Source organism: Planococcus citri, chromosome 5 (assembly GCF_950023065.1).
Source record: "Planococcus citri chromosome 5, ihPlaCitr1.1, whole genome shotgun sequence".
Taxonomy (NCBI): Eukaryota; Metazoa; Arthropoda; class Insecta; order Hemiptera; family Pseudococcidae; genus Planococcus; species Planococcus citri.
Genome location: NC_088681.1, coordinates 68,574,041 through 68,595,212, shown reverse-complemented (window position 1 = coordinate 68,595,212; position 21,172 = coordinate 68,574,041). Strand labels below are relative to the sequence as shown.

The 21,172-nt window shown below is 35.5% G+C and overlaps 4 protein-coding genes across 6 annotated transcripts in view; 1 reads left to right on the top strand and 3 right to left on the bottom strand.

Moving 5' to 3' along the window:
- Window positions 1-21,172, top strand: part of kek2 (kekkon 2) — a 597,210-nt gene that overhangs the window by 284,622 nt on the left and 291,416 nt on the right. The window lies entirely within an intron of this gene.
- LOC135849351 (esterase E4-like) lies at window positions 1,405-10,815 on the bottom strand. 3 transcript variants are annotated; one of them, XM_065369741.1, is made up of 9 exons: window positions 10,311-10,795; window positions 9,813-9,953; window positions 3,458-3,614; window positions 3,182-3,367; window positions 2,893-3,098; window positions 2,349-2,505; window positions 2,028-2,181; window positions 1,814-1,946; window positions 1,405-1,722 (listed from the first exon to the last, which is right to left on the bottom strand). In XM_065369741.1, the coding sequence occupies exons 1-7, from the start codon at window positions 10,560-10,562 to the stop codon at window positions 2,162-2,164; spliced, it is 1,119 nt and encodes a 372-aa protein (XP_065225813.1). In that variant the 5' UTR covers window positions 10,563-10,795; the 3' UTR covers window positions 1,405-1,722; window positions 1,814-1,946; window positions 2,028-2,161. The 3 variants fall into 3 exon arrangements, with proteins under 3 accessions (XP_065225813.1, XP_065225812.1, XP_065225814.1); XM_065369740.1 differs by lacking the exons at window positions 9,813-9,953; window positions 10,311-10,795 and adding exons at window positions 3,684-3,824; window positions 5,748-6,619; XM_065369742.1 differs by lacking the exons at window positions 1,405-1,722; window positions 1,814-1,946; window positions 2,028-2,181; ... (2 more) ...; window positions 3,182-3,367; window positions 3,458-3,614 and adding exons at window positions 7,764-8,032; window positions 8,117-8,249; window positions 8,327-8,480; ... (2 more) ...; window positions 9,307-9,492; window positions 9,589-9,745 and having other exon boundaries at window positions 10,311-10,815.
- LOC135848438 (esterase E4-like) lies at window positions 13,724-15,837 on the bottom strand. The gene is made up of 6 exons (XM_065368339.1): window positions 15,490-15,837; window positions 14,974-15,138; window positions 14,774-14,930; window positions 14,496-14,681; window positions 13,966-14,408; window positions 13,724-13,884 (listed from the first exon to the last, which is right to left on the bottom strand). The coding sequence occupies exons 1-5, from the start codon at window positions 15,739-15,741 to the stop codon at window positions 14,176-14,178; spliced, it is 993 nt and encodes a 330-aa protein (XP_065224411.1). The 5' UTR covers window positions 15,742-15,837; the 3' UTR covers window positions 13,724-13,884; window positions 13,966-14,175.
- On the bottom strand, window positions 16,632-21,116 carry LOC135849341 (esterase E4-like). The gene is made up of 10 exons (XM_065369727.1): window positions 20,663-21,116; window positions 20,457-20,597; window positions 20,231-20,387; window positions 19,976-20,161; window positions 19,704-19,909; window positions 19,468-19,624; window positions 19,215-19,381; window positions 18,969-19,122; window positions 17,006-17,138; window positions 16,632-16,894 (listed from the first exon to the last, which is right to left on the bottom strand). Exons 1-10 carry the CDS (start codon window positions 20,912-20,914, stop codon window positions 16,717-16,719), a joined length of 1,731 nt encoding a protein of 576 aa, XP_065225799.1. The 5' UTR covers window positions 20,915-21,116; the 3' UTR covers window positions 16,632-16,716.

Below are 21,172 nucleotides of genomic sequence, written 5' to 3'. Positions count from 1 at the left end.
TCGATTCAGTTAATTCATTATTGGTGAATCATTCGTCGCGAACGAATTGAATAATTTTTAGCGGATCATTCGCAAATGAGTTAATTTTAATCAAAGATGTTTTTTTTTCTGGAAACTTGATCACGAAACGAAAAGCGATTGATAGGAACTTGATTAGATTTCCCCATGTTTTCAAAAGAAGAACAAAATACTTATCAGAAAATCATTTTGAGAGTTCGACATGATCATTGATTTTTTTTTAAGTCTCAAAAGTTTAACACGATATCCAAAAGTTCACTTCAATGTAACCCAAAGGGTCGAACATTGGTCAATTTTTTCAGTTTCAAAAGTCTGACATAATGTCAAGAATTTATCGCAATTTTTTTCAAATTTTTAGATATCAAACAGTTTGTTGAAATGTCCTCAAAGCCCAGAGAACAAGATTAAAAAAAAATACAGGACGAAATCAAAAACGTCTAGGTAAAACCGATTCAAATAAATTACTGGGACCGCAAACGGATTTTGCGTATGGATCTGACCCCCCCTCCCCTCTTCTGAATGATCTCAGAATGCTTATGAAGTGTATAATCCTGGTATCTCCCTGATTCTAACAAAGAGTACCTCCTCTGGAATATTTTTTTAAAGCATGCTAAAAAAAATTATTTCAACAACCGAAATTATTTTTTCAAGCTTTGGGAACATTTTAAAAGCAACCTACAAATCTATGGGGAAAAATGAAATTTCGGGTCTTCCATTTTTTGCAAATTGCAGATTCTCTGGATGCGTTTCTCAGCGTTAAATACGTTTTCTTCAAAAATTTCCAATTTCGTCAGAACGACTGAATATCAAAGTTGGACAGTGGGCTGCTAAAATTTTAGTTCAACTCATTTTGCTTAAAAATTTGATTTTCCCGCCAATTATTGAATTTGTTCTGACAGTTAAAAAATCCAAATGAACATGGACAAAGGAAATTTTGAATATGGGATTTCTTGACATTTAATCCAAGGTAGAGGGGAGGGAGAGGGGGGTTGTAGTGGTTCCTTTGTAAAAAAAATCAAGCAGAAAATTGTGACGGTGTCGATTTCGAGTGAATTAAAATAAAAACTTAAGTATGTAATAATTGGAGTTTTGAGTTTTTCAACTTCATATTCAATCCATTTTTTCATCTCATGCTCTCCTGAAGCTCAGCTTAACAACATTTTGAAATGAAAATTTGTTAAAAACTTCTGGAATTTCTTTGCCCAAGTTTTTTTTAAGTTCTAAAAATGACTCCTGAAAGTGCTCTTTGCTCAGCTAAATTCATTGTCAAGTTTCTTACTTCATCCCCCATTTCCTATTCTTAGTTCCCCTTTCTATTTTTACTCTAAATAAAATAATTTTTCAAATTTTATAAAATAATTTTTCAAATTTTTTGCAACTTGAGCTTTTAATTTAGAGGAGTGAAAGGAATCGAACATTAATTTGAACAGTTTGAGTAAGATTTTCTTCGTCTTATGATAGATACTAAATGTTAAAATATACATAATCTGATAAAAAAGTGAATAAAAAGTATACAATGTAATTAAAAAATATCGTAAGGACGAGTTCCCGGTTTTATGACTGAATCCAACGTAGGTATTCCTTAAAAAATCGAACTTCCAACCGTAAACTTTACCACTCATCATTTTTGAGTTCCGATCAATCAACAAGTAACGAGGTTGTTTCGAAGTTGACGCTTTCCATTCGACAAATCCGGATGGATTGCTGCTCAAAACAACACACAACATAACATTCAAAGGACACGTTCGAATTTAAAAAAAAAAAAAAAAATGCGAATTCTACTTAAAATATTCACCCTGTTTTGGCAAAATCTGTCCAAGTTGTAGTCATACGATCGATAATTCTTCTACTTTCACTGTCGATGGGCATCAGATTGGACAAAAAGGAGGAATGATAGGCATAAAAATGATCGTCACCATGAGCAGCACCTACACATCGTTGATAAAACTGTTCAAATTATACCTACGATGAGATCAATGAAATTTAAATTAGGAAAAAATATATCAAACCGTTTAGTTTTGTTCCTTTAAACGTATTCAAGGTTTTCATGAAAAAGTTTAAATTGCCCGGATACGCGAAACAGTAGACAAACGGAGGGGTTGAGGAGTTGACGAGAAATTGCATCGAATCGTAAACGTAATAATTAAAAATATCCGAATACAACTGGAAAAAAAATTATCATGGGAAATTATCGGTTACGAGCAGCGAAAAATTTCTGCTCACTTTATTCACCGATTGATTGTCAATATCTGAATAAAAATTCAAATGAACTCGATTATTATTGAGAAAATCCTCCAGTCTGCGAAATTCGAGTTTTTAAAAAATAATACCTATAATTATGAAGATTCCATCTTTGTTATTGAATCCGAAAATAGTAGGAACTGGGATCGCTGATTTGATCAAATTTGAAGGAAAGTCTGGTAAAAAGGCTCCTTTGGGATCCATCTCAACAGAAGGCCCGATTATCAAAGGCCTTGCGGGATAAACCTAAAGTTATAAGTATGTAACTGAAATGTTGCTTATCAAAATAAGTGAAACTACATAGACATCTGCGCCTAGCGCTGCTGGAACAGTGTGTGTAGCTTATTTTGTGTAAATAAATAAAACTGACTGTCGGTTTCGCTTTTGATATGGCCCTTTTCCCCTTTCTAATCTTTTTTTGATACAAATTTTCGTAATTAATTGCAATTACTCAAAGAGCTACTTGAGTAATTGCAATTATACCTAATTATTACGGTGTTCCATGCCTCATGTTAGGCCACATTTATGCAATTCGTTCTAAAGAATTTTTCCACTTTCAGACCGAAACTAATAACACACAGTAGAAATGGGCTTAATCAAGGACATCAAGGTATACACAAAAAAACATCCTACTTTTCTGTAATGAAAAAACCATGACAAAGCTGCGGCCGAAATATCCGAGAATGGTTTCGTCATCAAATGCTTCAATAGCTTGTACCGATCTTTACCACGATATCCGCATAGTTCACCAATTTCAAATGCTTGAACGATAGGATTATAAGTGAGAGCCCAAGGACTCAAAGATGTGCCACTTCTTACGATTGCCTTATGGAAAAGTCCTATTGAGAAAATACACCTAAATTAGGTAAACATTTCGACAAATTCTCGATTACAAATAGTCTCAATTTTCATAAACATCAACCTCTGGACATGGGTGACACGAGATGAAAGTGAACTGAAGCTCCTCCTGCACTTTCTCCTGAAATTACAATGTTTTTCGGATCACCTCCAAATCTCGCTATATTTTGCTGTATCCATTTCAAAGCCATCACTTGATCCTTCAAACCCATATTCCCCGCACATTCGGGTATTCCCAGATTCAAAAATCCTGCAAAATACATCCATGATGGTTGAAAATGAACGCTAAAAGAGCACAAATCACAACACTAGTCCACCAGTCGAATATTTTTAGCTATACCTAGAACTCCTAGGCGATAATTAAAGGACACGACAACGACATCTTTAATGATCAGATAATCAGGTGAATAGAACAGCTTTGACCCACTTGCAGCGACGAAAGCTCCTCCGTGAATATTAACGATCACCGGTTTAAGAGAAACAATTTTTCGAGGAATCTAAGTACGACAAACCAGGTATCTTAATTTATCCAGTGTCTATGTATTAAATAAGGCCAAAAGTCTCACTTGTGGAGTGTAAAAAGTCAAATACAAACAATCTTCAGCATTCAGTCCTATAAGATCGCTTAGAAGGTATATTTGTGGACAATTGCGTTTCTCGTGATAAGCCGGATATATACCATGCCAATGGTCAACGGGTTGAGAAACCTGATAGAGAGGAAAAAATTAATTAAAGTTCTGGTGAAAGAAAATCAGTTTTTCCTATAGATAATTTGAGCAAAGGGTCATTGTCAACTCAACCAAAAAAACGCGATTTTGAAAGTCATGTCTTTCAATTTCGCTCTAATTTTTTTTACAATATATACCTATCCAGTAAGTAATAACGCCGCAATTAGTTTGGTCCCAGCCTCCTCAGGGGGTGGGTGGGGTGGCTTCCATTATTTTCACATCGTCTCGAGGTATTCAACTTCAGGAGCCTATTCCTCCAAAACTATGATACTTTGATCGAAACTGATTTTACAGTTCGAAAGAGCATTGCATTTAAAACTTTTTAAGAATTTTGAAATTTTCAAAAGTTGAAAGTTGAACTTTCAAATTGAAAGTTCAAATTTCAAAATGGCGCTGTAAGTGGAAGCTACCATTTAAAATTCTGAAAAAATTTCCATGAATGCACCTTTTGATGCTTTTTCGAAATATTCAAGTTTCGAGATGGGATCTCTTGATGAAGGGGGAGCATCCCCACCCCCAATTTTGGGCGAAACTTTCGAAAGAAAATCTGGGGCATGTGATATATCGAATTCTATGTTTCTGGTGACGCTGAACACGAATATGACGTCAGATTTTTGATAAGACCCCATTCATGGCCCCCAGCACCTCCCCAAAGGGAGTAAAAGTTCGAAAAAGTGTTTTTGTTCGTGCGACATATGGAATGGTATGTATTTTGTGACGCTCGAACACGAATTTGACGTCAGATTTTCGATTGGACTCCATCCACGGCCCCCAACAATTTTTTTGGACTTGTACCAATTGCGGGAGGATCTGGAGGCCATGGGTGAGGTCGATTTAAAAAACTATGGCAACATTCGTGTTCAACGATATCGAAAACATAATATTTCATGTATCAAACGAATGTAACCATGTTCTTGGGGATTACCCCCTTTGGGAAGGTGCAGGGGGCCATGGACAGGTCCAATCAAAAATCTGACGTCATATTCGTTTTCAGCGTCACCAAAAACATACTATTCCATGTGCCGCACGAACAAAACACTTTTTTGAACTTTTACCCCTTTTGGGGAGGTGCTAGGGGTCATGGATGGAGTCCTATCAAAAATCTGACATCATATTCGTATTGAGCGTCACCAAAAACATAGAATTCGATATATCACATGCCCCAGATTATCTTTCGAATGTTTCGTCCAAAATTTGGGGTGGGGGTGCTCCCCCTCCATTAAGATATCCCATCTCGAAACTTAGATATTTCGAAAAAGCATCAAAAGATTCATCTATGGAAATTTTTTCAAAATGTTAAATGGTAGCTCCCACTTACAGCGTCATTTTGAAATTCAACTTTCAACTTTTGAAAATTTCAAGATGCTTAAAAAATTCTAAATGCAATGCCCTTTTGAACTGTGAAATCAGTTTTGATCAAAGTATCATAGTTTTGGAGGAATGGGCTGCTGAAGTTTAGTACCTCGAGACAATGTGAAAATAATGGAAGCCCCCCACCCACCCCCTGAGGGGGCTGAGACCAAACTAGTTGCGGGGTTATTACTTACTGGGTGGGTATATATTGTAAAACAAAATTTGAGCGAAATCGAAAGACATGACTCAAAAACGTTGGTTGAGTTGACATGGAATGACCGCAATTAGCATTATTATTTTTTTAAAATTATAACTTTCCGAAAAATAAAAAAAAAATAAGAATTGAATTAGGAAGGGGGAGGAGGGGATTATTTTTAAAAATCTGATCTTCATTAAAATTGAAGTCGAATACCACAAATGATCTTCTCGAAAAATGAAAAAAAAATCTCAGGGCACTTCATTTTGAATGAGGGCACGATTTCGCATCTAAAAAAAATTGCTGAGCACTCATATGGGCTTTTAGCTTTTGAATTATTCATTAGTACTCACTTGAAACCGTAAATATCCCACTGGCGGTTTAGCGTAAGGTATTCCAAGAAATGCGTAATATTCTGCTTTATTCAAAACTGACTGGAAAGCTCTGCCTTGAATTTTACCTGCCACCGTTTCTATCACTAATTCCTCGCAAGCTGCTTTGCCACACATAGATCTGTGGAACGTATTATTCGTCCAAGAATACTGAGCATCACTCGAAGCACAAAATAAATACCCACTTAGAACTATTATCGCGGTTATTTTCATCTCTCAAATTCTTTACAAAACGATTTTCCTCCAGCTGAAAACAACTTAGGAGAATAATTTTTCCAAAAATTGAACCCAAAGCAATAGTAAATTCGTCCTAAATTCACAACCAAGTAACAAGAAACCACTGAGATGCACATGGTGCAATGGTGCATATAGAAGAAACTTGCCCTTGGAGATCAGCTAGAATCGCTGAATTTATTTCAGAATAAGTAGGTGTACTTACGTCATGATAGTAAATTTTATAAAAATTGGACATGTTAGGACAAAAAATTGAAAAAAAACCCACAAAATTAATTAGACCTAACCTTGTTAATTATGTACTTTTTATCAGCCAAAGATGCAAATTATTGATACGGTGCAGAATGCAGGGCCCTACTGAAGGGGGGATAGGGGGGAATGCTTCCCCTCTAGGCGTCCGAAATGGAAAAAGTTGGCAAATTGGCGATTCTCACTCATCAGTTGGCAAAAAGGTGCTAACTGAAGAAATGAAAATTTTGAAAATTTCAACTTGAACTTGCCAACTGGATTTTGAAATACCAACTGGAAAAATTCAAAGATTTTTCCAATTATTTTTTAACGCATTTTTCAGGGTTTTTGCCCTCGCTTCGCTCGGGCTAAATAAAACCATTATTATTCGAGGTTTAAATCGAAAAAAAACTCTCACCCACATAAGGAAATTTTTTTTCGAACACATGAATTTTTAAAAGCTTTTGGCCTCGCTTCACTCAGCCTCGTTTGCTTTTCTTCTTCAGATTTAAACTTTTTTTTAAAAATCATCATTCAAATTTTAAGATTTTGAAGCAAAAATAATAAACTCTTTCATCACACAAGAAAATATGGTTTTTATACTTCTTATTGAAATACTGATTTTCGGGAGCTTTTGCCCTCGCTTCGCTCGGGCTCGGTTGCTTTTGTTTTCAATTTTGAATTTTTCAAAAAAAATCATCATTCGAATTCAAAAATTTCGAAGCAAAATAATAAACGTTTTATAAATTCCTCATCACACAAAAAACCATCTTTTTTATACGTCTTGAAATAGGTACGGATTTTCAAGAGCTGTTTGCCCTTGCTTCGCCAGGGCTAAAAATTATACATATTTTCGACATCCGCTTGCTTAAAATAAGTCTTAGGATGTTTAAAGACATTGGAAAAGTGAAAAAGTTGAATATAAAATTTCGCCTCTTCTACTCCCCCCTCTCCAACCGCCTTCATTTGTTTAAAAAATGTCCTGCTAAAAGTCCTTCTTGAAAAAATTTGAGTTGGAAATTTCAAGGCAAAAAAATGTTACCAGTTGGCATTTTTATGCCCCCCTCCCTCCTGAAGGACCACTTCGGTACGGCCCTGACAGAATGTGTCATATATATGACACCAGGACAATGGGACATATTCAATTATTAGAACTAGATAGCGATATGGATGACATTATTATAAAACACTTCTCAGCCCACTTTTAAATTTATTTTGACAGTTTCGAGAATTCGCGAAAAATCCTAATGAACTTGAACAAAGGAAATTTTGAATATGGGATTTCTTTACATTTAATCCAAAGGTAGAGGGGAAGGGCCAAGGGGAGGGGCTTGGAGTGGTTCCTTCTTTTAAAAAAAACGTAAGTATGTAGGAAAGTTGTAATATGTAACTGGAGTTTTGAGGTTTTTCATATTCATATTCAATCCATCTTTTCATACGTAATTTTTCAAAAATTTTGAAACTTGAGCTTTTAGTTGAGGGTACCTAGTGAAAGGAATAGAACATTAATTTGAACAGTTTAAGAAAGATTTTCTTCATCTTATGATAGGTACTAAATGTTGAATAAATAATCTGATGAAAAATGAATAAATAGTATACAATGTAATTAAAAAATATCGTAAGGACGAGTTCCCGGTTTTATGACTGAATCCAACGTATTCCTTAAAAAATCGAACTTCCCACCGTGAAATTTACCACTCATCATTTTTGAGTTCCGATCAATCAACAAGTAACGAGGTTGTTTCGAAGTTGACGCTTTCCATTCAACAAATCCGGATGGATTGCTGCCCAAAACAACACACAACATAACATTCAAAGGACACGTTCGAATTTAAAAAAAAAATGCGAATTCTACTTAAAATATTCACCCTGTTTTGGCAAAATCTGTCCAAGTTGTAGTCATAAGATCGATAATTCTTCTACTTTCACTGTCGATGGGCATCAGATTGGACAAAAAGGAGAAATGATAGGCATAAAAATGATCGTCAGCATGAGCAGCGCCTACAAATCGTTAATAAAACTGTTCGAATTATACCAGGAGATCAATGAAAATTAAATTAGGAACAAATGTATCAAACCGTTTAGTTTTGTTCCTTTAAGTGCATTTACAGCTTTCATGAAATAGTTAAAATTGCCCTGATACGCAAAACAGTAGATAAACGGAGGAGTTGAGGAGTTGACGAGAAATTGCATCGAATCGTAAACGTAATAATTGAAAATATCCGAATACAACTGAAAAAAAAATTATTCAACATACAATAACAATTCCATTCCATTTCCAATTTTCCACAGAGCAGTCGCAGAGTATTCTCCACTTACGTCGACTAATTCATTAGCAGTTTTCAATCCAACTTGTTTGTTACCGAAATATTGTTGTTTTATTTTTAAACTGACTTCAGCAACTGACTTGGGATATACTGGAAAGTTATCAGTTACCAGTAGTGAAAAATTTCTGCTCACTTTTTCCACCGATTGATTGTCAATATCTGACTATAAATTCAAATGCACTCAATCATTATTAAGAAAATCTTCGAGTCTGCAAAATTCGAGTTTTTGAAAGATAATACCTGTAATTATGAAGATTCCTTCTTTGTTATCGAATCCGAAAATGGTAGGAACTGGAATCGCTGATTTGATCAAATTTGAAGGAAAATCTGGTAAAAAGGCTCCTTTGGTATGCATCTCAACAGAAGGCCCGATTATCAGAGGCCTTGCGGGATAAACCTAAAATCAACTAAAAGGTCGCTATTCAAAATAATTGAAAAACATTGGCTTAATGAAAAAACCACGACGCAGCTGCAGCTGAAATATACGAGAATGATTTCGTCATCAAATGCGTCAATAGCTTGTACCGGTCTTTACCACGATATCCGCACCGTTCGCCAATTTCAAATGCTTGAACGATAGGATTATAAGTGAGAGCCCAAGGACTCAAAGATGTACCACTTCTTACGATTGCTTTATGGAATAGTCCTATCGATAAAATACATCTTAATTAGGTATAAATATTTCTACAAGTTCTCGATTGAAAATGGTCTTAATTTTTACAAACATCAACCTCGGGACATGGGTGACAAGAGATGAAAGTGAACTGAAGCTCCACCAGCACTTTCCCCTGAAATTACAACGTTTTTCGGATCACCTCCAAATCTCGCTATATTTTGTTGTATCCATTTCAAAGCCATCACTTGATCCTTCAAACCCATATTCCCAGCACATTCGGGTATTCCCAGATTCAAAAATCCTGCAAAATACACCCAGAATAAGTGAAAATGAACACTAAAAGAGCACAAATCACAACACTAGTCCACCTGTCGAATATTTTTAGGTTTAGCCATACCTAGAACTCCTAGGCGATAATTAAAGGACACGACAATGACATCTTTAGTGATCAGATAATCAGGTGAATAGGACTGCTTTGACCCACTTACAGCGACGAAAGCTCCTCCATGAATATTAACGATCACCGGTTTAAGAGAAACATTTTTTCGAGGAACCTATAAGTACAGTCAACTAGGTAACTCAATTTATCCAGTGTCTATAGAACAAGGTCAAAGGACTCACTTGTGGAGTGTAAACATTCAAATACAAACAATCTTCAGCACTCATTCCAGTAAGTTCGGTTATAAAGTATATCTGTGGACAAATACTTTTCTCGTGATAAGCCGGGTATATACCATGCCAATGGTGAACGGGTTGAGTAACCTGATGGAGAGAAAAAAAATGAATAAAATAGTTTTGACAAAGTTCTGGTGAAAGAAAATGATTTCTTCCTATAGATAATTTGAGCAAAGCATTATTATTTTCAAAAAATTACATTTTCCTAAAAATAAAAAAGAATAAAAATTTAAATTAGGAAGGAGGAGGGGGTATTATTTTTTAAAATCTGATCTTCATTAAAATTGAAGTCGAATACCACAAATGATCCTCATGAAAAATCAAAAAAAAAAAAAATACAATCTTGGGGCACTTTATTTTTTATAAGGGCACGATTTCGCATTAAAACAAAATTCCGGAGCATTCACATGGGCTTTAGCCCTCGAATTATTCATTAGGACTCACTTGAAACCGTAAATATCCCACTGGTGGTTTAGCATAAGGTATTCCAAGAAATGCGTAATATTCTGCTTTATTCAAAACTGACTCGAAAGCTCTGCCTTGAATTTTACCTGCCACCGTTTCTATCACCAATTCCTCGCAAGCTGCTTTGCCACACATAGATCTGTGGAACGAGTCATTTGTCCAAGGATATTGAGCATCACTCGAGGCACAAATTAAGTACCCGCTTAGAAATATTATCGCGGTTATTTTCATTTCTCAACTTAAATTCTTCACAAAACGATTTTCTCTAGCTGAAAACAGCTTGGGAGAATATTTTTTCAAAAAAGTGAACCTAAAGCAATAGTCACAACCACATAACAAGAAACCATTCAGATGCGAATGGTGTATGTAGAAGAACTTGCCCTTGGGGATCAACCACAGTCGCTGAATTTATTTCGGTATACTAAGTAGGTACCTACGATACAAAGTTATGTTAGTAAATTGTATAAAAATTGGACATGCGAGGACAAAAAATTAAAAAAAAAAAAACAAAATTAATTAGAGCTAACCTTGCATGTACTTTTTATCAGCAAAATATGCAAATTATTGATACGGTGCAGAATGCAGTGGCGAAGCGTCCAAGGAAGCAAGGGAGGCATTGCTTCCCTCTAAATTTTCCGAGTTGTAGACAATTAAATTAATTAAAAAATATCAGTACAAATTGACAATAAAATATGAAAAAATATTTTAAAACAATCGAGAATACTATCTTGTTCGAATGTCATCCGATGCACCTTTTCTATTACCTACAAAAACATAAATCTATCAGAACCATTAATTTACTGAATCCAATTCCATCTGACCAGACTTCATAAGATCTGATCAAATCAGAGTTTAGATCGGATTAGATGTGTTCAGATTCATTATGGAGGAAACTGATTGGATCTGAACAGACCTGCAGTTCGAACTCTTCAGATTCACCAGGGAAGCTTGATTAAATCTGATAACCTGTGTCTGATTACACCAGCGTGATCAGATCGGATCTCAATCAAATCTGATCAGATTGAGGTTTTTATCCCTTTTATATCTGGCCAGATTCATTAGAGAAATCTGATTGGATCAGTTCGGGTGAGATTCGATCCGTTTCAATTCCAATTCAACCATTTGATGGGCCCAATGTTACGTGTCCAAATCTGACCAAATCAGTGTATTGATCGAATTTAGGCCTGTAAATATTATCCAATGAAGGGGGGATTCTGATTAGATCTGATCAAGCAGATTTGATTAGGTCAGATCAGATCTGGATATTCTCCCAATCTAATTTATCCAATCCGGTCAGAAATTTGATCAGATATTTGCATCTGTTTAGACCAGATCAGATCAGATCCGAGTCCCCCCTTCTCATACGAGAAATAGATCTGTTTCAACATGTGCTGATCAGAAATGATCAGATTTAATTCTGAGTTTGCTCAGACTTGATTTTACCCATTAGATAAGATCTGGTAAGACTTGCCAAGACTTCTTTAATCATCAGATCAGATTTGATGATCTGATCGAATTGGAGAGTCGATTGGACTATATCTGCTCTGCTCAGATTCAAAAGTGGAAACCTGATTGGAACTGATCAAATCTGATTAGATCTGATCACACTTAATTGATCAGATCAGATCAGATCTAGATATCCTCTTAATCCAATTGATCAGACCAAAATGTAATCAGATAAGAGTTTTGGTCAGATTAGATCTGTCCAGACTGGATTTGGTCTAGTTTTTTCCCCCGGGTGAGTAGATCTGATCAGAATACATGTAATCTTATCTGTGTGATCAGATCTGATCTGATGGTATCTGATTATAGAATTAGATCTTTTTTCGATTTGATCATATCCAATAATTTTCCCTTGGGAATATAAGTAGTTAAATGCACAAAAGTATAGCGAATAATTCTTTGTACCTTTCAGTCAAACTTGATATACAAAAGTTTGTTGAAATGTCCTCAAAGCCCAGAGAACAAAATTAAAAAAAAAAAAATAGAGAATGAAATTAAAAATGCTGGAACCTCACCTGGAGTATTTTCTTAATGCATGTCAAAAAAAATCATTTCAACAACCGAACTTATTTTTTCAAGTTTTGGCAACATTTTAAAAGCAACTACGAATCTATGCAAAAAAAAATGTAATTTCGGGTCTTGTCGATATGAAATGCATCTCTCACCCCAATTTTTTTGCAAATTTCAGATCCGCTGGTAAGTGTACTTAAGCATAAAATAAGTTTTCTACTAAAATTTCGAATTTTGTCAGAACGACTTCATATCAAATTTGGACTGCTAAAATATTAGTCCAGCTCATTCTGTCTAAAAATTTGATTTTCCGCCAATTTTTAAACTTATTTTGACAGTTTCAAGAATTCGCGAAAAATCCAAATGAACTTGGAAAAAGAAAATTTTGAGTATGGGATTTCCTGACATTTAATCTAAGGGAAGAGGAGAGAGGGGTAGGGTTGAAGCGGTTCCTCTGTAAAAAAAATGTAGTAGAAAATTGTGCCGACGTCGATTTTCACTGAATTCAAAAAAAAAAAAAGAAAAAAGAAGACGAGTGAAAGGAATCGAACATTAATTTGAAGAGTTTAAGTAAGATTTTCTTTATCTGGTGATACAGGTACATACAAATACAATACATATTCCGATAAAAAAAAAGTAAAATTATGCAATGTAATTAAAAAATATCGTAAGGACGAGTTCCTGGTTTTATGACTGAATCCAATGTATTCTTTAAAAAATCGAACTTCCAACCGTGAAATTTACCACTCATCATTTTTGAGTTCCGATCAATCAGCAAGTAACGAGGATGTTTCGAAGTTGACGCTTTCCATTCAACAAATCCGGATGGATTACTGCCCAAAACAACACAACATAACATTCAAAAGGGCACGTTCGCATTAAAAAAAAAAAATTGCAAATTCTAATTGAAATATTCACCCTGTTTTGGCAAAATCTGTCCAAGTTGTAGCCATAAGATCAATAATTCTTCTGCTTTCACTGTCGATATGCATTAGATTGGATAAAACGGAGGGATAATAGACATAAAAATGATCGTCAGCATGAGCAGCACCTGTACACATCGTTAATAAAATTACGAGTATTCAAATTATACCTACGATAAGATCAATGAAAATTAAATTAGGAAAAAATGTATCGAACCGTTCAGTTTTGTTCCTTTAAGTGTGTTTACGGTTTTCATGAAAAAGTTTAAATTGCCCGGATACGCGAAACAGTAGACAAACGGAGGAGTTGAGGAATTAATGAGAAATTGCATCGAATCGTAAGCATAATAATTAAAGATATCAGAATACAGCTGAAAAAAAAATTGTTCAACATAAAGATGGTAACAATCCATTCCAATTCCACGGAGCCTCAGAATATTCTTCACTTACATCGATTAATTCATTGGCAGTTTTTAATCCAACTCGTTTGTTACCAAAATATTGTTGTTTTATCTTTAAACTGACTTCAGCAACTGACTTAGGGTATACTGGAAAATTATCAGTTACGAGCAGTGAAAAACTTCTGCTCACTTTTTCCACCGATTGATTGTCGATATCTGAATAAAAATTCAAACGAACTCAATTATTATTAAGAAAACCCTCGAGTCTGCAAAATTCGATTTTTTGAAAGATAATACCTATAATTATGAACACTCCTTCTTTGTTATCGAATCCGAAAATGGTAGGAACTGGGATCGCTGATTTGATCAAATTCGAAGGAAAGTCTGGTAAAAAGGCTCCTTTGGTATGCATCTCAACAGAAGGCCCGATTATTAAAGGCCTTGCGGGGTAAACCTAAAATCAACTAAAATGTTGCCTATCAAAATAATTGAAAAATATGTGCTTAATTAAGCTATATAGACAAAACATCCTACTTGTCTGTAATGAAAAAACCACTGCGCAGCTGCAGCCGAAATATACGAGAGTGATTTAGTCTTCAAATGCGTCAACAGCTTGTACCGGTCTTTACCACGATATCCGCATAGTTCACCGATTTCAAATGCTCGAACGATAGGATTATAAGTGAGAGCCCAAGGACTCAAAGATGTGCCACTTCTTACGATTGCTTTATGGAAAAGTCCTATTGAGAAAATACATCACTTAATTAGGTATAAATATTTCTACTAGTTCTCGATTAAAAATAGTCTCAATTTTCATAAACATCAACCTCTGGACATGGGTGACAAGAGATGAAAGTGAACTGAAGCTCCACCAGCACTTTCTCCTGAAATCATAACGTTTTTCGGATCACCACCAAATCTCGCGATATTTTGCTGTATCCATTTCAAAGCCATCACTTGATCCTTCAAACCCATATTCCCAGCACATTCGGGTATTCCCAGATTCAAAAATCCTGCAAAATACACCCATAATGGTTGAAAATGAACGCTAAAAGAGTATACAAATCACAATACCGGCCCACCTATCGAATATTTTTAGCCCTACCTAGAACTCCTAGGCGATAATTGATGGACACGACAACGACATCCTTAGTAATCAAATAATCAGGTGAATAGAACAACTTTGACCCACTTAAAGCGATGAAAGCTCCCCCATGGATGGTCACGATCACCGGTTTAAGAGAAACAATTTTTCGAGGAATCTATAAGTACAGTCAACCAGGTTACTCAATTTATCCAGTGTCTATAAAGTAAGGTCAAAGGACTCACTTGTGGAACGTAAACATTCAAATACAAACAATCTTCAGCACTCATTCCTATAAGTTCGGTTACAAAGTATATCTGTGGACAAATACTTTTCTCGTAATAAGCCGGGTATATACCATGCCAATGGTCAACGGGTTGAGAAACCTGATAGAAAGGAAAATGTAAATAAAATAATATTGACGAAGTTCTGATGAAAAAAAATAATTTCTTCCTATAGTAGATAATTTGAGCAAAGCATTATTATTTTTAAAAAATTGTAATTCACCGAAAAAAAATTAGAAATTATGTTAGGAAAGGGGGGGGGGATTATTTTCAAAAATCTGATCTTCGTTAAAATTGAAGTCGAATACCACAAATCATCCTCTTGAATAATCGAAAAAAAATACAATCTTAGGGTGCTTTATTTTTTATAACCTAGGGCACGATTTCGCATTAAAATAAAATTCTGGAGCATTCACATGGGCTTTAGCCCTCGAATTATTCATTAGCACTCACTTGAAACCGTAAATATCCCACTGGTGGTTTAGCGTAAGGTATTCCAAGAAATGCGTAATATTCTGCTTTATTCAAAACTGACTCGAAAGCTCTGCCTTGAATTTTACCTGCTACCGTTTCTATCACCAATTCCTCGCAAGCTGCTTTGCCACACATAGATTTATGGAACGAGTCATTTGTCCAAGGATACTGAGCATCACTCGAGGCACAAATTAAATACCCGCTTAGAACTATTATCGCGGTTATTTTCATCTCTCAAAACGATTTTCCTCCAGCTGAAAACAACTTGGGGAGAATAATCTTTCAAAGAAATGAACCCAATGCAATAGTCACAACCACATAACAAGAAACCACTCAGATGCACATGGTGTAATGCAGAAGAACTTGCCCTTGAGGATCAGCCACAGTCGCTGAATTTATTTCAGTATAAGTAGGTAGGTACTTACAATACAAAGTCATGCTAGTGAATTTTATAAAAATTGGACATGCGAGGACAAAAAACAAAAAAAAAATCAATTAGACCTAACCTTGTATACTTTTTATCAGCAAAAGATACAAATTATTGATACGGTGCAGAATGTGTCATTTATGACGCCAGGACCAGATGGGACATGTTCAATTACCTATTTGAACTAGATAGCGATATACATGACATTATTATAAAGCTAAAATTGGCCCCTTCCTCTCTCCCTTACAAGTTAAACATTGTGGTGCCTCTAATCTCGATCTAATTTTTCTATATTCTGACTAAATCAATCCGTATATGGCCATTGAAAAATTCGCCACATTTCCTCGTAAATAGACAAAAAAATATTTCAAATTCGGAGAAAGTTGACGAGTTAGGTGATGTGAATCTAACATAAATTCAACAATCCTTTCAATATTCAATCTGTGTTAAAATGGAGGAGCAAGGGAAAAAAATCCAAAACGTGATTAAACTTCTCCATGCATATCTAACTGGATGGAATTTTCGAGTAGGTAAACTGAACAAGATAATTGTATCCATTAAATGATTAAAAATCGCATTCATAGACGAGAAAATTACTGCCACTTAGATGCTTATCTTGATACACGTGCCATAATGGTTAGAAACAAGAATAAATGGTACCTATTTAAAAAATCTAATAGAGAAAGATTCCAAGTACAAACAAACAAATAAGCGTATAATGACATTAATGAGTATTAACAGAGGTGTATGAATCACAATTTAACGAGTAAAAGAACGAATTAAAAAATATCATACAGCCGGACTCCTGGTTTCATAGCTGGATCTAAAATACTTCTCATTGATTCAAATCGCTGATCGTGGAACTTTCCAGGCACCATTCTGGGGTTTTTATCGATCAGGAAATAGCCAGGTTCATCAAAACTAGACGCGTTCCAAATTAAATCTCCGGATGGATTTCTATATACATGTAATACAATCAAACAAATTATTTTAAGACCCAAATGTCCCATTGCACTCGAAAAAAAATCAAAGAAGTGTTATTGGAAAATTTACTCGTAATCTACCTACCCAGTTTTTACGAAATTTGTCAACATTGTGGTCATGATGTCGATCATTTTTCTAGTTCTGTTATTTATGGATATGAGACTGGATATGATGTACGGGTAATATATGTAGAATTGATCGTCAGCGTGAACAGCACCTGTTTAATGAGAGCATAAAAATTGGCCAACTCTTGGAGGAAAAAATATTGGATCTGATCAGATTTAGATATTTTCTGTATTCGATTCGATGGGACCACCCTCAATGAGGTGCGATCAGATGAAAGTTTTATGGGATTCGATCTGTTCAGAAGTTCATATTCATCAGGAAAGACCTGATTGAATCTGATATCAGCTTATCAGACTTAAACACTGGCGCAATCCATTTATTTTGATCTGACTAGACTCAAGATCAATCAGATCAGATATGAGTTCTGATGCGATTAGATCCGTTCAGATTCATTAAGAAACCCTGATTGGATCTTATAAAACCTGATTAATCAGGTCAAATCAGATCCGAACATTCGCACAAACGAATTTCATCAGCTGGCCAGATTTAATCAATTCTGGCTAAATCTGCATCTCGATCAAATTGGATTGATCAGACCGGTTTGATCAGGTCGGATCATAGTTTAAAATTTTACGTGCTCATGACCAGGTTTAATCACGATTATTCAATCAGGCCTGAGTTTTGATGGGATAAGATCAGTTCAAACCTATTTAATCAAGTCAGGTCAGATCCTGATATTTTTGCAACTCAACTTGATTCGAATAGATTCCAATTGGATCCGATGAGATCTGCCTTTTGATCGAATTGAATGTGTCAGACTTATTGCAGAAACTTGATCCAATTTCGTTGAACCTGATCAGACCTGATCAAACAGGTCTGATCAGAACCATAAATTTACTGAATCCAATTTCATCAGACCAAACTTGATAAAATCTGATAAATTCTGAGTTTTGATCAGATTCGATTTGTTCAAATTTATTAGAGGAAATTGATTGGATCTGATCAGAACTCTTCAGATTCATCAGGGAAGCTTGATTAAATCTGATTACTTACGTCTGATTGCACATTACACCTATCTGATCAAATCGGATTAGATCAGGACATTTGCTCAATCAAATCTGACGAGTTTATATTTTATTCAGATTCGTTAGAGAAATCTGATTGGATCACTTCAAATGAGGTTTAATCCCTTCCTCCATTCCAATTACAATGTTCGTTGGACCCAATCTGTTGTGGCCAAATCTGACCAGATCCGTCAATATTACCCAATGGGGAAATCTGATCAGATCTGATCAAACTGATTTGATTAGGTCAGATGAGATCCGTATACTCACCCAATCTGATTTGATTTGACTAGATCCAGTCAGATCAGAAATTTGATCAGATATGTATTATATCGGTTTGGAACGGATCAGATCCACCCCCTCTCCTTAAACGTGAACAGATTTAATTCAACATGTGTTGATCAGAACTGATCAAATCATATTTGAAGAAAAGGATCAGATCCCATTCTGAATCTGTTAGACTCTATTTGATTAGATCTGGTGAGACTTGCCAACACTTCTTTGATTATCAGATCAGATCTGATGATCTGATCGAATTGGGGATTTGATTGAATTATATCTGTCCAGATCCAATAATGGAAACTTGATTGGAACTGATCAAGTCTGATTGGATCTGATCATATAGGTAGGTAGCCATTTGAGCAGATCCGATAAGATCTATATATTCTTTCAATCCAATTGATCAGACCAAATGTAATCAGATCAGAGTTTTGGTCAGATTAGATCTGTTCAGACCGGATTTGATCCAATTTTTCTCCTGAGTGAGTAGATCTGATTTAATAAATACTGATCAGATTAGTTGAACCTTTGCCTGAGTGATCAGATTTGATGGGATCTGCTTAAAAAATTATACCTTTTTTCACGTTTTTAATTAAATCTGATCAGATCCAATAAATATGGCGAATAATTCTCGGTACCTTTCATTCCAACTCCAGTAAATAAGTTCAATGATTTAGTTCCAAGGTTCAGGTCACCTTCGTAAGCGAAATAATAAACAAACGGAGGAGTTGATGACTTGGCCACAAATTCCAACGAATCATAAGTATAATAATTGGTTATATCCGAGTACAGCTGATAAAAAAAAAATCGAAACATCAGCAATCACCTTAGCATGATTTTAATAAAATAATCAAATTCAATATTATGGGAGAAATAATACTCACATCTACCAACACGTTGGCAGTTTCCATCCCCACTTGTTTATCTTCGAAATAAAGCTGTTTAATTTTCGAGCTAGCTTCAGGAACAAGTTTCGGATCCATTGGAAAATTATCAGTTAGAAATAGTGAGAAATTCTTGCTCACTTTTTCTATGAACTGATTATCATAACCTACATAAAAATAATTCAAGCAAATCAGTTCAACTACAATTCATACCTATAGCTAATTAGGTTATCCAAACCTATATATTTCGTACCTACGATCACAGCTATTCCTTCTTTATTATTGACTCCACATATTGTAGGAACTGGTACTGCGGATTTCATTAAATTCAAAGGATAGTCAGGTAAAAATGCTCCTTCTTTGATTTTTTCCACAGAAGGTCCCAGGAGGATGTATCTCGCAGGATATTTCTAAAATCGAACAGTTCTCTCGTCAAACTGTAGCACAATATCTTAATGATTCAATTCAAGAATAAAACATCAATCATACTCGTCGATTATGAAGTATCCACGAAACAGCTGCTACAGAAATGAACATACTCGATTTGGTTTTGAAGAATTTCACTAATTCACTCGGATCTTTACCACTGTACCCACATCTTTTACCAATTTCAAATGCTTGAAGAATAGGATTATAAATTAAGGCCCAAGGACTCAGTGCAGTTCCACTTTGCATTATCGCTTTGTGAAATAAACCTACAAGATCAAATATGAATTAAAAACTGGGTTCATTGAAATGGTTGGGGATATTGAAGCACCAACCTTTCGACAAGGGCGATATGGTATGATAACTGACTGAACTTCCTCCGGCACTTTCTCCAATAATGGCAACGTTGTTCGGATCACCTCCAAACCTGGCTATATTTTGTTGAACCCATTTCAATGCCAAGGTCTGATCCTTCAAACCCATATTACCAGGGCATTCTGGTACTCCCAAATTTAGGAATCCTGCAAATCCGAATGAGAATATACAAGTACCCAGACCTACCTACTCGAATGAAAAAATCGCATTCTTACCCAAAACTCCCAATCGATAATTTATCGTCACAATCACAACATCTCGAGTGATCAAATAATCAGGAGAGAAAAACAACCTGGATCCGGTGAAAAGCATAAAACCTCCTCCATGAATCGATACCATCACAGGTTTCGGTTTATCAATTTTACCCGGCACCTAAGCGTTCTCATAATTATAATCAATCCAGTGTCACTCAAAATACCCATATCCGTCATCTCTACTCACTTCCGGCGTGTAAACATTTAAATACAAGCAATCTTCGGAACTAATGTGAAGAAGTTCGGTAACCATGATTATCTGTTCGCAAATATGCCTCTCATAATGAGCCGGGTAAGTGCCACTCCAAGAGCTGGCGGGTTCAGGAGCCTGATGAATTGGTGAAATTTTCAAAATATCCTAAATCACATTCGTAGGACTGATTTGGTACTCACTTGGAATCGTAAATCTCCAACAGGTGGTTTAGCATAAGGTATACCGAGAAATCCGTAATACTCAGCCTGATTTAAAACCGATTCGAAAGCTCTACCTTGTACTTTTCCCTGCACCGTTTCCACTACCAAGTCTTCGCAAGCTGCTTTACCGCACATCGACTGATTGAAATTATTCTTAGTCCATGTATACTGCGCGTCAACGAACCCCCAAATTAAATTACAACTAAGCACCGTAATCGCACTTAATTTCATATCGCAGCTCGACTTCTTTCATTAAACGTTTCTTCTTCCACAACGAATAAGACCATATTGAGCAAAAAAAAATCATAGAATAATTATCACCATCGAATCCATATCGTTAAGCATCACCAGGAAGTAGAGGTACTTGAGTACAACGTACAATTGGAAAATTCTGCCCTTGAGCAGTGTCATCTGTCATGTAGAGCTTACTCATTAATCATAACTACATCGACATTACGCACGCGAAGACCAAAACAACGAAAAACGTGT

Bases quoted from the DNA above. Each gene is read 5' to 3' on its own strand.
- LOC135849351 (XM_065369741.1), bottom strand. From the start codon at position 10,562: ATGAAAATAACCGCGATAATATTTCTAAGCGGGTACTTAATTTGTGCC. The intron at 3,368-3,457 runs GTATAGCTAAAA...TGTATTTTGCAG, and splicing joins TTATCGCCTAGGAGTTCTAG to GATTTTTGAATCTGGGAATA. The intron at 2,506-2,892 runs GTAGGATGTTTT...TTATAACTTTAG, and splicing joins GGTTTTTTCATTACAGAAAA to GTTTATCCCGCAAGGCCTTT.
- LOC135848438 (XM_065368339.1), bottom strand. From the start codon at position 15,741: ATGAAAATAACCGCGATAATAGTTCTAAGCGGGTATTTAATTTGTGCC. The intron at 15,139-15,489 runs GTGAGTGCTAAT...CCTTTCTATCAG, and splicing joins TGGGATATTTACGGTTTCAA to GTTTCTCAACCCGTTGACCA. The intron at 14,682-14,773 runs GTAGGGCTAAAA...TGTATTTTGCAG, and splicing joins TTATCGCCTAGGAGTTCTAG to GATTTTTGAATCTGGGAATA.
- LOC135849341 (XM_065369727.1), bottom strand. From the start codon at position 20,914: ATGAAATTAAGTGCGATTACGGTGCTTAGTTGTAATTTAATTTGGGGG. The intron at 19,123-19,214 runs GTGAGTATTATT...TTTTTTTATCAG, and splicing joins CTGCCAACGTGTTGGTAGAT to CTGTACTCGGATATAACCAA. The intron at 17,139-18,968 runs GTACCGAGAATT...CTCATTAAACAG, and splicing joins TACTGGAGTTGGAATGAAAG to GTGCTGTTCACGCTGACGAT.